Source organism: Ascidiella aspersa, chromosome 7 (genome assembly GCF_963924565.1).
Source record: "Ascidiella aspersa chromosome 7, kaAscAspe10.2, whole genome shotgun sequence".
NCBI classification, from domain to species: Eukaryota; Metazoa; Chordata; class Ascidiacea; order Phlebobranchia; family Ascidiidae; genus Ascidiella; species Ascidiella aspersa.
Genome location: NC_139453.1, coordinates 28,769,153 through 28,784,622, shown reverse-complemented (window position 1 = coordinate 28,784,622; position 15,470 = coordinate 28,769,153). Strand labels below are relative to the sequence as shown.

The 15,470-nt window shown below is 32.4% G+C and overlaps 2 protein-coding genes across 3 annotated transcripts in view; one reads left to right on the top strand and one right to left on the bottom strand.

Moving 5' to 3' along the window:
* Positions 1 to 461: 461 nt before the first annotated feature.
* LOC146138818 (CAAX prenyl protease 1 homolog) lies at positions 462 to 7,783 on the bottom strand. 2 transcript variants are annotated; one of them, XM_083393425.1, is made up of 12 exons: positions 7,678 to 7,783; positions 7,143 to 7,289; positions 6,190 to 6,276; positions 5,604 to 5,720; positions 5,139 to 5,291; positions 4,505 to 4,646; positions 3,804 to 3,940; positions 3,371 to 3,407; positions 3,046 to 3,206; positions 2,464 to 2,607; positions 1,179 to 1,295; positions 462 to 752 (listed from the first exon to the last, which is right to left on the bottom strand). In XM_083393425.1, the coding sequence occupies exons 1-12, from the start codon at positions 7,750 to 7,752 to the stop codon at positions 639 to 641; spliced, it is 1,431 nt and encodes a 476-aa protein (XP_083249551.1). In that variant the 5' UTR covers positions 7,753 to 7,783; the 3' UTR covers positions 462 to 638. The 2 variants fall into 2 exon arrangements, with proteins under 2 accessions (XP_083249551.1, XP_083249552.1); XM_083393426.1 differs by lacking the exon at positions 3,371 to 3,407 and having other exon boundaries at positions 3,046 to 3,192.
* Positions 7,784 to 8,909: 1,126 nt separating this feature from the next.
* The window catches only part of LOC146138817 (uncharacterized), a 42,662-nt gene continuing 36,101 nt past the window's right edge, over positions 8,910 to 15,470 (top strand). Inside the window, exons 1-3 of the mRNA XM_083393478.1 lie at positions 8,910 to 8,935; positions 10,267 to 10,425; positions 11,681 to 11,742. Of these exons, the coding sequence (XP_083249604.1) occupies positions 10,293 to 10,425; positions 11,681 to 11,742 (195 nt within the window). The 5' untranslated portion in view covers positions 8,910 to 8,935; positions 10,267 to 10,292. The remainder of the gene's footprint in view (positions 8,936 to 10,266; positions 10,426 to 11,680; positions 11,743 to 15,470) is intronic.

Below are 15,470 nucleotides of genomic sequence, written 5' to 3'. Positions count from 1 at the left end.
AGATAGTGGGATGTTCTCGTGTTGAAAATTGGTCATGGCCTGGTAAGTAGGTAGGCTATATTTTTTTCCTACACATCTTCTTTTACCGTACCGCAGTGAATCTACTCCGGACAATGTCGGCTTACTTTTAACACCGAAAACACTGGCTACCAGGGATGCGAGTCCGACTCCTGCCAACCAAATAAACCCGAGTCCGACTCCGGGCCAGTCATATGGGCGTCACATAATTCATCCATCCACCCAACATGGTTGGAAAATGTGGTACTGCGCACGTCGGACTCGGGTAGTTTTACGTGCTCTTACTCGAGTCCGACTCCAACAAAACAAACCGAGTCCGTCGAGTCCCAAATTCAATTCCAGCGCAAAAAAACGACTCCGTCGAGCCCCGAGTCCCACTTCAGCAAAACAAACCGACTCTGACAAAACAAACCTACTCCGTCGAGTCCCAAGTTCGCCTACAGCAGATAAACAACGGACACAGATAGTTGGACGTTATGTTACAACCCTTCACAATACGTGTATTCGCGTGTGCAACAATAAAACACCGCTGCCACCTTTTTAACAATAAACTGCTATTCCAAGGGTCAGACGCTAAAGTGAACACTGCAGATCATATGAGCTCCACACAGCAGCTGCTACTAGTCGGACTTGTGTTTTATTCGGTCCATTCCACGCAGTCGTTCCAGCAGAGGTGGGTGTGAGTAGTGGCGGGCCGAATAGAGCCAGTCGGCCACTGGAAAGCTTAAATTGTCCTGCCACAGACAAGTTTTTGTTAAGAATTTATACAACCGCGTACGACGTACGTACATTGGCTTAAAAAAGGTTTAAAAATGTTAGGATTCTGATATTTTCAGTATTTTGAGATTTTTTGCTTAAAGTGGGTCTGTAAGATTTTCACCTAAATTTGAAAAAATGTTACTAAAAGGAAAATAATTATTTGTATTAATTTTAGAGATTTTTCTTCCACGGTTTACTTAAAAATTTGGACACTTGTCAATATTTTTAAAGTAGGCTTGTGACACATCATTTAGATCTAGTTTAAAAGAAATAAAAATGACGATGATAGTGAAATACAGAATATTGATATATTTCGGGCGTATTTTGTTCCATTTTTACGAAAATAAAGCCAGCACATGAAAGCCCGTAAAACTCACACATTGCTGCACAAAATTACCCACCTTAAACAGTTTGAGCAGGGCGGTTTTGAGCTGCTCCTTCTTACCCAACTTGACCGCAAACTCGTCGGCTTGGAACTCAAAGCGACGACTCAGAATGTGCATGAGAAACGACTCAACCTAGTTGAAAAACAAATTTTCAATTTTGTGTCTTTATCCGTTTGTTTGATGTTCCGTGTAAATATTTTATTTTTTAAATTTCAAAGAGTAGATTTTGATATATCAGGTATAAGGGTTGAAATATGAATCTTCTCGGCTAAATTTTATTAAGAGTTGAAAACGTTTATTTTTGGACAACAGTTTGCAGTGTTGTAAACGTTATTTTAAAAATCAAGTCTTTTAAAAATAACATGTCAAAAAAATTATTTGGCCACAAGAATTTTTATGCAACCAAAATGGGCCTCGAAGGTAGACAACCACTGAACTAGATAGTTTTATAGCTCAGTACACAATATTGTTTGTTAGCTCAGTTTACGCGAAATTTTGGCAAGCTAGGATAAGCGTTGACTGGAGCATTTGAGTTTGTCTTAATGTCAAAAAATTTCAACGCAAATGTCAACTAAAGTAAAACCTTAATTTACGCTTCTTTAAACATTTGTAAAAAAAAAAGGCTATTTTCTATTTTTTTCATGATTTTTTCAGCTGAATAAATTGCTCATAATCGGAGCGAATTATTATTGATAGTTGCATTATTGCTTATAATTTAAATTTGATTTTACCGTTTTTTATCGTTTATCGTTTGATTTTTACCGGTTGTGTATATCAATGATTTGACATGGAAATAACTTGACTTGGGCAACTAACTTGGATTGGCACTTGACTTGTTTTTTTTTTAAACTTGATTTGTACTTAAGTTATTCCACAAATGACTTTACTGGGACTTATGTCATTTCAAAATGACTAATTCCACAAATTACTTTAGGTGGGACATACGTGATTCCAAAATGACTAATTTACATCACTGGTTGCCAATATATTTGTGTTATTATTCTAAATGTGCTGAAGATTTTGTACTTGTAACCAGTGTTTTTTAAGGTGTTTTGGGGGACCGTCTCCAGCGGTATCCCAAATTTTGGACTTGCAACTTTTTTGTATTTAAATGAAACACTTGCGGTCTCTTAAAACTACTTAGCGGTCACCCAAACCAAACCTTAAAAAAGCCCTGCTTGTAACAAGTATTGTTTTAAACCCAAACTTAGAAAAACATCACTTTCTCCAAAGATAATGATCACTTTTAGAAATAAGAATATGCAGTGGTAGGAAAACAGACACGGTTATGTAATTTTACCTCGTTGATTGGCGAGAATATAAAGCTGAAGACCACGAAGAGCCTTATAAGGACAGGTTGTTGATCAACGAACCCAAAGGCGGCAAAAATCGGTGAAACGTTCATCAGTTTGCCGAAGAGAAAGAACGAAAGCAAAATGCTGCCCTGGAAATAACATTTTAACTTGTTTTTGGAGTATAAATGGTTGAAGGTTTTAGTTAGACGTATAAAACAATATCGAAGTATGATATTATTACTACGTTTAACTACAACCTCGAACCATTGTGCCCAAAGTTTATTGTCAGTCACTATGGATGAAAGACGAGAAGCAATGGAATTTAAACTTAAGATGGAATTTAAACTTAAGTTGCCAAACTCAAAGATGGCTAAGTGTCTGCTTTTATTTTTTTCAGTTTTTTTGCCTTACATCTTAATTCAGGGGGTCCCTGGTAACATTTAACAATAAGAACGAGTTTTTTTGGACACCCATAAATATTTTGAAAAAAAAAAATATTTGTTTAAAGAATTTAAGTCAAAGTAAAAGCCTTAGAAATACGAGCAAGCAAAAAAGACAAGCAAAAAAAGGAACAGCGTTTAACTCACCTGCATAATGACGAGGTTCTTGAGCATGTGCGAGAACTTCCAGTGTCCAAGCTCGTGTCCGAGCACGGCCACCACCTCCTCCGTGTTGCATCCGATCTTCTTGCTCTTCTTATCATCCTCTTGTTCTCCGGATCCTCCCGCTTCATCCTTTTGCGCCTTTTCTGATGAAGAAGATGAAAAAAGGTTGAGATAATGTTGGAAATAGCTATACCACAAAACAATGAGTTTCAAATTAATCTATATTATTATTTTTAGTTGGCACTGGTGAAAGAAGAAAACAATAAAATTTAAATATATAAAAATAAAAGTACTTTTTACTACAAACCTGGAATATCTCCCTCCTCTTTAGATTCTGTATTTTCCTGCATAACAACAATATTAAATTAGAAAAAAAAACTTTTTAATTTTTGTTTGGCAATTTTTTGTTTAGCATCGTGTGTTAACATGCAAAAATAAGAGTTTCATAGGTATGGGTAGATAAACTAAAAAGTTATTTGAATTTTATTTTTATTGAAAAATAAATTTTGAGAATATTTCAGGTAAAAAATATCAAATAATCAGTATCAGGTTTTGGTTGGCAAAAAACATAAAAAAATCGGTATCGGTCCAAAAAAGTGAACAAAAAGAGTGATAGAGATTAATCTAAAAATGGCAGACACTGATATACTACTTTAAATATTATATATAAATGGCTGTCATGTAATTTGCCTTAACTTTTTAAACATCATCTAATAAACAGTTTATGTTTTTTTCAATACTTTTTTATCTTCAGGTGCATCTGCATCAGTTCTTCCTACAGGTGTGTAGTCCTCCAAAAGTGTATCGTACAAAACTATTCGCTTATTCTTATGGAAGCCGTACATGTAAGCATTGCTGTGTGCTGAGCGCTTCGAACCTACAAACACAGAAAACAAAGTATGCAAGAAGACTATTTCCGACCGCAAGAAGACTATTTCCGACCATTTAACGAGTGAAATTAGTGTGTTGCAAAAACTAAGTTTAAAGATAACCGACAAACATTGCAAGATTTTGAAGCAGAAATAAATTTTGACAAAAACCAAGAAATGCAACCACTTTTCCAAAAAATGCAACCACTAAACTGTAAAATGCACCCTGGTTTGGCTGAGTGTTGTCTGCTGTTTAAAATACCAAGAAAAACATGGAGTATGAAGAACTGAAAGCCCTATCCAAAATGTTTTTCGCCCTCCTGAATTAGATTAGAACGAAAAAACTCAACAAATATATACTTCCACAATACTTAAGGCGAAAAAAAAAAATTTTATTTGAAAAGACAAGTGTAATTTTTCACTTTTCCAACATTTTAAAAACCAAATTTTGGTTGCAAATTGCACATGAGTTCCAAATAGAGCAAAAAGTTTATTTAGGTAAAACTTTATAACATTTAGATAAAAGTTTATTTAGGTATGACGTAAGAAAATTACATATGTAAATGACAAACCTTCAACAACATAAAGTTTTTTCAACGGAAAGTCAAGTGAAGCTGCAAGTTCTTCAATTTTTGTCTTCAGTTCACCATCGGGAAGTGGGTTGTATTTGTCAAACAGAGGGGCAATGTACTCAGGATAAACATGCATTAACACCTAAAAACATTAAAAACTATATATATTGGGCTAACCAACCTTTATGTTTTAATTCAAAGCCTAAGAAGTGAAAATCGTAAAAGAATTTCTTAACATTCATAATTAAACAAAAAATTTGGGACATTTTCAGGCTTGGATAATCATTACCTTATCATAAGAACACTACAGCCCAGAAAATTAAAAAAAAAAGTCAGTTAATTATAAAAATATTTTAAAAGTTTGGAGCATATTGGTTGGAGGTTGTAGTAAGACGTAATTAGAATATCAAATTTTAAACTAATTTCCTAAATCAAAAACAGAGTATCGGCTGTTAATACAAATGAAAAAAAAAAGTCATGGTACTAGTAAATGAACGACCTTGAAATTTTTTTATTAGTAGCAATGTATTTTTTCACCAAGAATTTAGATAACAAAATGAATAATATTACACAAGTTTATAATCAACATAAAATATTAAACAAATTCAACCAAATGCACAATAAACAAACTTACCATAGTAATGACAAAGACCATGAGCCATGCATAAATGAAGAAATAGTCGCCTCCCATTTTTACAATGTAAATGATGATTGCAGTCAAGACCAGGGTAATTGCCTGGGACACCAAAGTCTTTTTCACAAGATCTTTTAGGAAGAAACCTAAAGTCTGTACAAACAGTGATAAGATAACTCAAACAGTGGCTGTAACACTAAACTCCAAAATGTTATTTCAAAAAATTAATTTAGTTTGAACACTTTTTTTTACTTTAATTAATTTTTACTGGCCAGTTATTAAACATGGCAAAAGAGGGGTAACGTTGTAAAGTTGTAAAACATTGACTTAGGTGCAATAAAATTAAGCAAATAACTTAAGACAGTGCTAGCATGATAAGTTAAAAACAGTGACTTAAGTGCAATAAAAATTAAACCACTTAATACAAAAAAAACTAATAAAAAGCAAGTCGTTCTGTCAACTTACCATCTTGTTAAATCCATGTTTCTCCTCCACAACAAAAGTAAAGTACAGAGTCCACGGGAGATCAAGTATAAGACTGATAAGACTCCCCATCACAGCAAACACCAATGAATGAACTATCTAGAAATACAATGCAGCACAATATTACATTTTTGTTCATATTTTTTTGTTAAAGTTTAATTTTATTAATTGTTTGGTGCCGGAAACAAAATTTGTTACGTCTAAAAATAATTTTAGTATCCAGCAAATTGGAGAGAGACCGATATATCGGTATCAGTAAATTTTGCTGACATTTTCTGACAAAAGTATAAGATAGTTGTTGCTAGAAAAACAAACAAATTTATATATATTTTTTTAAATTGTTTAGCCCCATGCTAAGTTTTAAGAAATATAGGCAAATAAACTGAAATTTATTTGGATTTTATTTCCTAATATTTCAAATTTTGACCATATTTCATGAGTGTAAAAAAACTGGTCTAAGTATCAGGTATCGATATGCAAAAGCATAAAAAATCGAGTATCATTATCCGCATGAAAAAGTGATACCGGTCGATCTCTATAGCAAATAATTTAATTTTTGAAGCCTTACTTCATAATCTTCACTGAAGCCCATCTTGTTTGCAATTGTACCAGAGAGGAGCCAAAGTAAAGGGAGTCCTCCAAACCATAAAATAGCCTAAAAAGGGAAAAAAATGATTTAAAATCCGGGAAATGATTTGACAACCTTGTTCAGCGATAACAAAACACAATGGTTCAACAGTTTTCCAAATAATTATAAATGTTGAAAGCATGTTTTAACAAAAACTTTTTTATATTGGCAGCAACAAAAAACGGTGCTGTTCTTGAATCCTACCACAACGAACATTATTTGGGTTAGGGTGTAGGTTAGCGTTTGGGAAGGTACTTGACAAACCCCACCCTAAACCGACACCATAAACCAAATATTGTGTGCTAATTGTTTTAATGCTGTGGTAAGATTCCAGACCAGTGCCTGAAAAACGTTAACTCCAAAACATTTTACTATTACCTAAAAACTTGTGTTTAATTTTGCACTACTTAAAAAATGAAAGACGAGTTAAAATTTGATGTTTGTAATATCATTTTAAGGGTTACAGGATTGGTGTGTTAAAAAAAAAACTTTAGGTGTACAATGTACATGCTATACTTTGTACAGTATAAATTTGTGAGTATAGCTTATATTATAGGGGTCTTATTGAATGCAGCTAGATTTATGAATCTGGTATACAAAGTTATAAACACATACATCAGAATACTCCAGCAAAGCTAACAATTCAGTTCAGACGCAATTAAAAGTATATTTAAATAAACAATTATTCAGTAATGACGATGCCTTTGTTGGCAAAATACATATATACATATATATCTTTGAAGTTCTTATAATTGTGCCTGACCTTAACTGCTAACTTTGATACTCCGCTGTTACTGATCAGGAATTAAGGTTGACACTTAAGGGTCAAGGTAATTTATATTATTACATATTCGGTGCAACAAAAAACAAATACATAACAAGAAAATAATTACCGTGTTTTCAATTTGTGAATACAGCTCATGCCAGAAACCGTATTTGCTTTTGTCGATCGCGTACTGCCGAGATTTCTCGAACACATCTTTGTCGATCACAGATGTTAGTTCTTTCGGGAGTTCTTTCACGTTCAAGTAAATGTCATGCTGCAAAAATCGTCAAAGCCGTTGAGCAATAACATTAAATGGCGCTCTTTCACTATCGTACGCAAAAATTAATAAAAAAAAAAATTTCTTCAAATGCCGTATACCACAATGCATATTGATTGGGTTAGGGTGCGGGTTAGCGTTTGGTTGAGGGTGGGTCAAGTTATTATTAATAATAAACATAATATTACTTGACCCACCCTCACCCAAACCCGCACCCTAACCCAAACAATATGCGTTGTGGTAAGCGGCATTTGAAGAAAATTTTTTTTTTATTAATTTTTACGTACAATAGTGAAAGAGCGCCCAAAAATCGTCAAAGTCGTTGAGCAATAACATTCAATTTAGCAGGACTAATTTATGCCAATATTTGTGTAAAAGCACTTACTTGTCTTTTTCCCAGATATGTTTCCCAGAAATAGATCAACCACATAAAACCCAAAACCGCCGTAAAAATGTCCATTTTGAAAGATGAACTATTAAAGTTGAAGTGTTGTGGGATAACGTTAAAATTATAGGTTTCACCTGTTTGTCATAAAAAATTGTAATTGTCAGACATTTTATATATTTTATCGCCATTTTGTGTATTAATGACGACTGTTTCGACTAATCTTGCGATAATAATAAAATATTATTGTACTAATATTAATTATTTGATAAATGTAAATCAACTTTTAAGGTAAAAAACAACAACGATAAAACCGTGCGAATATCTTTTCAAATATCCAAATTTCTGGCTACCAACTGCATAACACGGAAACAGCCTGTCGCAAAAGACATTATTTGGCCAAATTATAGGCCAAATTATATTCAACACCAATCAGTCAAATAATAGAGCTTGTTACAAATTAAGAGAAAAGCGTAGTTATAAAGTCCTTTGAATTGAAAACCCAGATATTCCACTCAACGAGTTAAAATATTATTTACATATAATTTAAACACCAAATAGGTCATATTTTTTTTAGGACATGATTACTCGAAATGTCCTTAATACAATGTTGCAGACATAATACTACAAATGTGTAAATCTCCGAGAAATATATACACGGTAAACTTTAGAAGAATTTTACAAGGTTAGACTTGAAGACAGCATTTTCTCTACTATACAAAACCAATTCATTCGAACACTCGAGCTTGACTTATTACTTTGCCTAGAACAAGGTTTCTTAACCAGGGGTGCTTACACCCACAAGGGGTGCGACAACTGTTCCAAGGGGGTGCGGGGGTACTGAATCATGCACAGAAAATGTGTTACCGTTCTATGATTTATTTATTTGCTCAGTTAAATGTAAAACTAATTCGCATCTTGGTGTTGCGTTACTGTGTTATCAGTTACTTATATAAAAATAAAATCACAATAGTTTTGTAATTCAAGCAGTTCTCGAAGCTAGTGCTAGAATTGGTTGGTGATTTTAAAGGGGTGCGAGAATGGTTTGATGATTTTAATGGGGTGCAGCAAGGAAAATATTAAGAACCACTGGCCTCGAAACGGTTTTAAACCCAGTAAAAATATAATTAAAACAAAATTAGCGACTTTGTTGTTTTTACATGCGTGATTAGTTTCGCGGTTCGCAGGGCAACCGAAAACCACGTGACTGAGACCACGAGGCGATTTTCCGAAACAACCAAGGCTTGGGGAAAATGCGGTAAGTTTTTTTTACGTGAAACAATTTTGGCACGCTTTGTAGGACAGTTGATTTGCAATAACTTACCGCGGCGCTGGTCTAGAATCCTACCACAACGAAACACCTTTTGGGTTAGGGTGCGGGTTAGCGTTTGGGTAAAGGTGGGCCAAGTATTATTATTAAATAAAGAATATAATAATACTTGACTCACCCACACCCAAACGCTAACCCGCAACCTAACTCAAATTTTGTGCGTTGATTTTAGAACTGTGGTAGGATTCTAGACCAGCGCCCTTACCGCTAACTAATTTATTCCCAAACCACATTTTTTTTTATTTTAGATGACATATTGGACGAAAATTTCGTTTCGTCACAAAACCGACTTTTCCTAAAATAAAATAAGTTGTTATTGTTATGCTTGTAAAAAATAACAATTTGACCTCGAATTTTACTTATACATAAATAATTTGCAATCTCGAAAAACATGTTTACGTTATTAGTAACATTCTACTTTTTTCCTGACAACTCCGTAAAGTATGTCAAAGAATAGAATAAAAAATAATTCTAATTTTAGTATGTGATTATTAGATTTGTTACATTTAGTCTCCCGATCATAATATAATAATATCTGGATTTGTGTTGTGCAATATTTAAAAATTCTATAAGCAAAGGATAAAAAACACCCACTAATTGAATTCTTGTTTATACAAAAACAATTTTCATAATCCCGTCATATACATGAGATCATTTGTGCACAAAGATTTCTGAAAAAATTTTTTTTTTTCAATTTAAAAAATCTTTTGTGCCAGCAAGCCATGTAAATTTTTGTAAAACTTTTTTTATTTTACTGCAATCAAAACTTTTTTTTGTGCATTTGTATAGGCCTAATTTACCTTTAATACACATAAGTAGTTTCATATTTTAATCTTAATGACACACAAAATTTTATGAAGTAGACTGAAACAGTTATACAAGTCTGTAAATACCCCCAGGGCAATTTACACGTGTGTCCGATTTCTTTAAGTGATGTACCACATAAAAAACTGTCGCATCAAGACCTTAGCAAATGTTTAAAACAGATATATGTCTGATTTAAAACTATGTGATGCACCAGATTGGAAACTTTGAGTATTTCGCCATGTAGGCAATTTTTTTAAACCTAGAATTGAGCTGCTGTGTTAAAACTGAAATTTTTGAGACTTTAATAACATTACATGTAAAAGTTGCATCGCTAAAAATAAAATATCCACTAAAGACTTTTCCCGGCTTAGTGCATTTCACCCCGATTTTATTCTGGAAAGCTTGTTTCAAGTCTGTGTATATTTAAAGTGGTTAATGAGTCTGTTTTTTAGACAAAAGACAACTTTGGCCAAATGAAATGGGTAAAAAGGTTGGCCGCCCTAAAATCAAAAAGGTGAAAAAGAAACCAAAATCCCAAATGCAGTCCAATAAACTGAAGAAAGGAGGTTCATCTGAAAAACATGGCGAATCAGTTTCTTTCAGCATCACAGGTGCATTTTTAATTATGAGAATTTCGTATATATAGTAGAAAAAGCTATTTATTCAGAACGCCTGTAATGAATATCTGTAATTTGAATATAGTGTTTAAATTTACATTCCCTTTTTTTCTTCAACTGAATCTTTTTTGAGTGTTTAAAAAAATTATATCTATCTATTACCTAGATCAGGCCCAGGGGTCGCCAAACGACGGCCCGTTGCCCATGGGTTATTTCTACCGCCCCGCTGTATATATTTTCCTGATGAATATGAAGTACAGAAATATTGTTGAATGCATTTCTAAAACTAAATTTTAATAAAATTTTTTTTAATCTTGTAGACAATTTATTAAGGCTCTCTAAAGGTTTTTAATCAAGTCAATAAAGTTGGGCAGAAATTTTTTTTATTTGGCCTGGTATATTCAGGCCTTACAGTTACCCGACCCTGTTTGTTGACCCCTATAACTAGATAGCAAATTAAAAAAAAAATCAATTCATAACTTGACTGATGGGTGAATGACTGTCTTTGTACTGGGCTAATCAAGTAGTTTAAATCAATAAGAAGTTAACTCTTTAAATAGTGAAATCTAATTAAACTAGCCCTGCAACACCAAACGCTAACCCAATCCCTAGCTTAAAAATACTACAATGTTTTAAGAGTTCTACAAAAGTAAAAAACAGGGCGGAATTTCATACTCTGTGCATGTGCCATCTCTTGAAAAAATAAAAAATAAAAACAGTTCTAGACTTGATTTCAGAAACTAGAAAAACTGATTTTACAGCTTTAAAATATTTCCGGCAAAATTGTATGTGAAAAGTGTTTATTAAAAAGGCAAAATATTTGATATCTTTTGATTTCCATATGTTAATTTGTGACCAGTATTTTTTTGTCCTGTATTTCTCTTGGGTCATTGTCTTAAGTGGAAGGCAAACAATGTGAAACTAAGCTTGAGACTCTACACTGAAAGTAAAATTATCCAAACTAACCATTAAATAATATTATATATTCCTATACACTTAAGACAGTATATATTTAAACATATATCTGGTGGATATTACTAAACTAATACTTATACTTTTTAGACTTTTCTGTCTTAGTCAAGGTCAGTCATTATTAGTTTTAGTCATTTAAAGGGAAATATATTTCGTCACAAAATAAAGCATCCTCAGTCTCTAGAAAAAACAACAACAAAACAATGCAAATACATGAACTGGTGGTAAAGTTATACTTCTGCATTATTATTATTTATCTTGTTTTTTTGTAAACCAGATGGTCCACCATGTTCACCTTCTTTGCAGGAAGCTTTCTTGAAATTTCGATCAAAAAAACAAGTAAGCTAATATTGTTAACATTTGCCAAAGGTTTTAGTGGTTTTGAGTACCTTTTTGAATGGGTCTGGTAGACCAAGGTATTGGATGCTAAAAAGGAAAGCCCAGACCAATAAAACAATTTCTCTTTAAAATTTGTATATATTTTTGGTTTTATTCTTTTAAATGGTCATTCTTTTGTAAGCTGATATTACCAAATAATTTAATTGAAATATTAGATTAGGACATTTCTATACAGTAATAAACAACATTTTCATTTTGCATGCTGTGTTGCTTTTTTGTTTTTACTATAAATCAAGGTTGAAAATGAATTAAGAGACATTTGAAACAGGTAAAATGCTACCTACTTTTATCTGGGCTTTGATATTCTTCCTACGTCTTGCAATCAGTTTTAGATTTTGTGAACTTAAAATGAAAATCTCTTTTTTGTGCTTGGGTCATGTTTCGTTGCATGACAATTTTCTTTAAGATGAAGAAAAATATTTACACTAAGTTATGAAAATAGCACTACTCTTCTAAGGTCTGACTAATGGTTTAACATTTGGGAATGTTGTCTTGTTTTACCACTGCTTTTAATACCAAAACATACACAGATTAATTTTGACATTTGTTAATGAGAGTGCAAAATGTGTTTAAATGCATTTTTTGCAAAGTTCTTTATATATATTTTTAGTTTTGTAAAAAGTAATTGACATTTTTTTGCATGATAAACATATTAACAATAAATTAAACTATAATACAATACACTACATTTAACAGCTGAAGCATTTTTAGACTGGTTAGTTTAAAGCCATTTTTCAATTACATACTGATACTGCTTTATTAACTTGAAGTATTTGACCAACTATTTTAGTTAGGTGCTAACAACCACTTGAAAACAGCTTAGTAAACTTTTTGCCAGACTTTTCAAAGTTGATTTACTAAAATTGTAATTTATAGCTAGGCTCGTATTCTTTTTTCGCATTGTTATTATTTTGTGTGTGTTCAAGTTTGCATTTCATAATTAACATCCAAGCCATGTAACGATAAATTTTAGAAATGGTTGCTTGTTTACAACAGTTTGTTTTCTTTATTCCCATACATATGTTTGCTTTCTACTACTGTCCCGCTTAAAAATCCACCTTAACCCAAATTGAAATCCATGTTTAAAGCTATTGTTTGATAGAGTTTTGCTCATGTACTAGGTTATCAATAGAGTTTTTTAACAACTTTAGCAGTTTGGGTCATAGGCGCCAAAAAATTATTTCAAAATTCCAGGGTGCCTTTTTAGCCAGACAAAATACTTAATGCACAACATCTCTATAAAACCGAATTTGCTCTTAGGCATATTATCATTAGAACAATGCATTCTATTTCCAGTATTTTCGTCACAACAAATTATTTTTTACAAAACCCTAAATCGGTCCTGTCAGTCCTTTGGCTCATATATTTGTTTTATGGTAATGTTTTTTGTTTTTTTTATAGCAAAGCACTTTCCATTGGTATCACTGGTTGGCCCTTATGTACATTCATATCAGTTTAAAAAGAAATACTGGTGTCATCTCATACACCTTTTCTTGATATTAGAAAAACATGTTTTGAGGAAGGAAGTCTTTATTTTTTTATGGTATGTTTTCCTAAAAAAGAATTATTTTTTCTGTTTCTGCCTCGAAAATTTAGTCCTAGACTTGAATTCAAAGAGGCTAACATCTTCTGTGCTAAACATTGAAATTGTCTTTAAAGTTACCAAATGCATTTTTTAAGATGCCCATCTTGGTGTTCAAAAACAATTTTGTTATACTTAAGGAAGTTAATCTCATACAAAGTTAGTGGATCTTAAGTCAGTATTTATAAATTTCTTTACAAATTGCCAGACAAACATAACAAAACAGTGTTCTGGAATTTTAAGGTTTTGGCTGCAACAATATCAGCACTGACAAAGTAAATGTTTGTAGTAGTGCTTCAAATTGTTTTTAATGCAATTAATAATTCATTTTAGTGTTTGTGATATAATTAACAGAAGGTTATTTTTTTAATAAAACATAAGGTTAATTGAGATCCTTAACATTAAAAATTTGTAACATTACTTTCCATTTGTTTTAAGGTCTTTTTAGTGCTGGTTATATAATTAAAATCAGGTTGTACATTTTTAATTAAATAAAAGGCTAATTAAGATCCAAAATGTTCTTTTAACGAGTAACCACTCCTAAAAAAGGTTCCAAAACAATGGTTTGGTGTATTTACTCTAGGGTTGGCAAGCCTGTCAATTGACCGGTCAAATACGGTCAATTGACCGGTCAATTGACCACACTTTATTTAACCGGTCAAATACTTATATTGGATTTAAATGTTGTAAATTTTTTAAGAGTTGTTTTGCTATTTGAGTTTTAAATAATCTTGATTGTAACTTTTTTAAAGAATTCAAATATAAAATTGTAGGGTTTACCTGATGCAAACACAGGTTCTGTGGTAATCACAAAGTGTTTGTAATAGCAAAGTAGATTTATTTTGTTTAGAATAAGTACACATATATCATGAATCGCGTTTGTCATAAAAGAAAACACTAGTTCCAGTGGTGGGATTCAGCCGGTTCGCACCGGTTCTGTAGAACCGTCCCACGAAATTTTATGAGATCAGCGAACCGGTTAGCAGCATTACTGGTTACTGTCAACAGATTTTTGCATCTTATCTGATACACCGAATTTTGAGATTCAAGTAGCTCACGTGTTTGTTTTTTTTCATAATGTACAATGGTTAAGTTCTCAAGTAAAAGTTATACATTGTGTTAATTTTTTATAATTATTTTTTTTTCTTTTGTGATTGTTTGTCTGAAAATTGAATTGCTACGTCATAAGTACAAGTAAAAAACGCTGCTTTTCAATGTGGCTGTTATACAGCAGTGATGGGATTCAGCTAGTTCGCACCATTTGCTGGAACCTGGGGTTGCACCCAGTTTTTGCAACTACTTTAATCTCAAGAATAGGTTGTTAGATAGTTTGGTTTATAAGAATGTGATAGAAAAAGAAGACGTTGTCTTCATAAAACGAAGTTCTGTCGTATATATAAAAATTATCTGTTTACTGCCTAAAAATAAGACTTTTTGTAACAGGACCGGTTTAAAATGTGACTTTTGCGATAGAAACTGCTAACAATAAAAATGTTTCCCACCACTGGGTATACCACAATCTTTTTTACTGATGCATTTATTTGTTGTAAAATTTCGTTAATAAACTTGTTGGCTTTACTTGGTGGTTGTAATAATGGTAAAAGTTACTACAATACTACTATAGTATTGCTTGCAAGATGGGCATTGTTTTGCAAAAATTCTTATTGATAATCAAAAAATAATTGTTTTTGTTTTGCAAACTATTGTACTTAAACCAAAATGTTCATATATTTATTTAAAGTTAAAATCAAGGTTTATTTTTAACTTTAATTGCTTTTTGATTGTGTGTATAGTATTTGACCTATTTGACGAGTATTTGACCGGTCAATTGACCGGATTTTATTTGACCGGTCAAATGCCCAACCCTAATTTACTCCATAATGTATGGCATTTGTTATCGAAACAATTCACTACCTTATAACTTTTAATGCCAAAATAATTCAAGCGTTGTGGCTTTATATTCTGGCGACAAGCGTTTAACGGTGACAGGCATTTACCACAAACGCAGTTTGTTTATAACCAAAACGATTGGCCACGTTTCACCCCCAGAGTCATTCGAGTGTAGTCGTTAACGGTGAAGTGCATT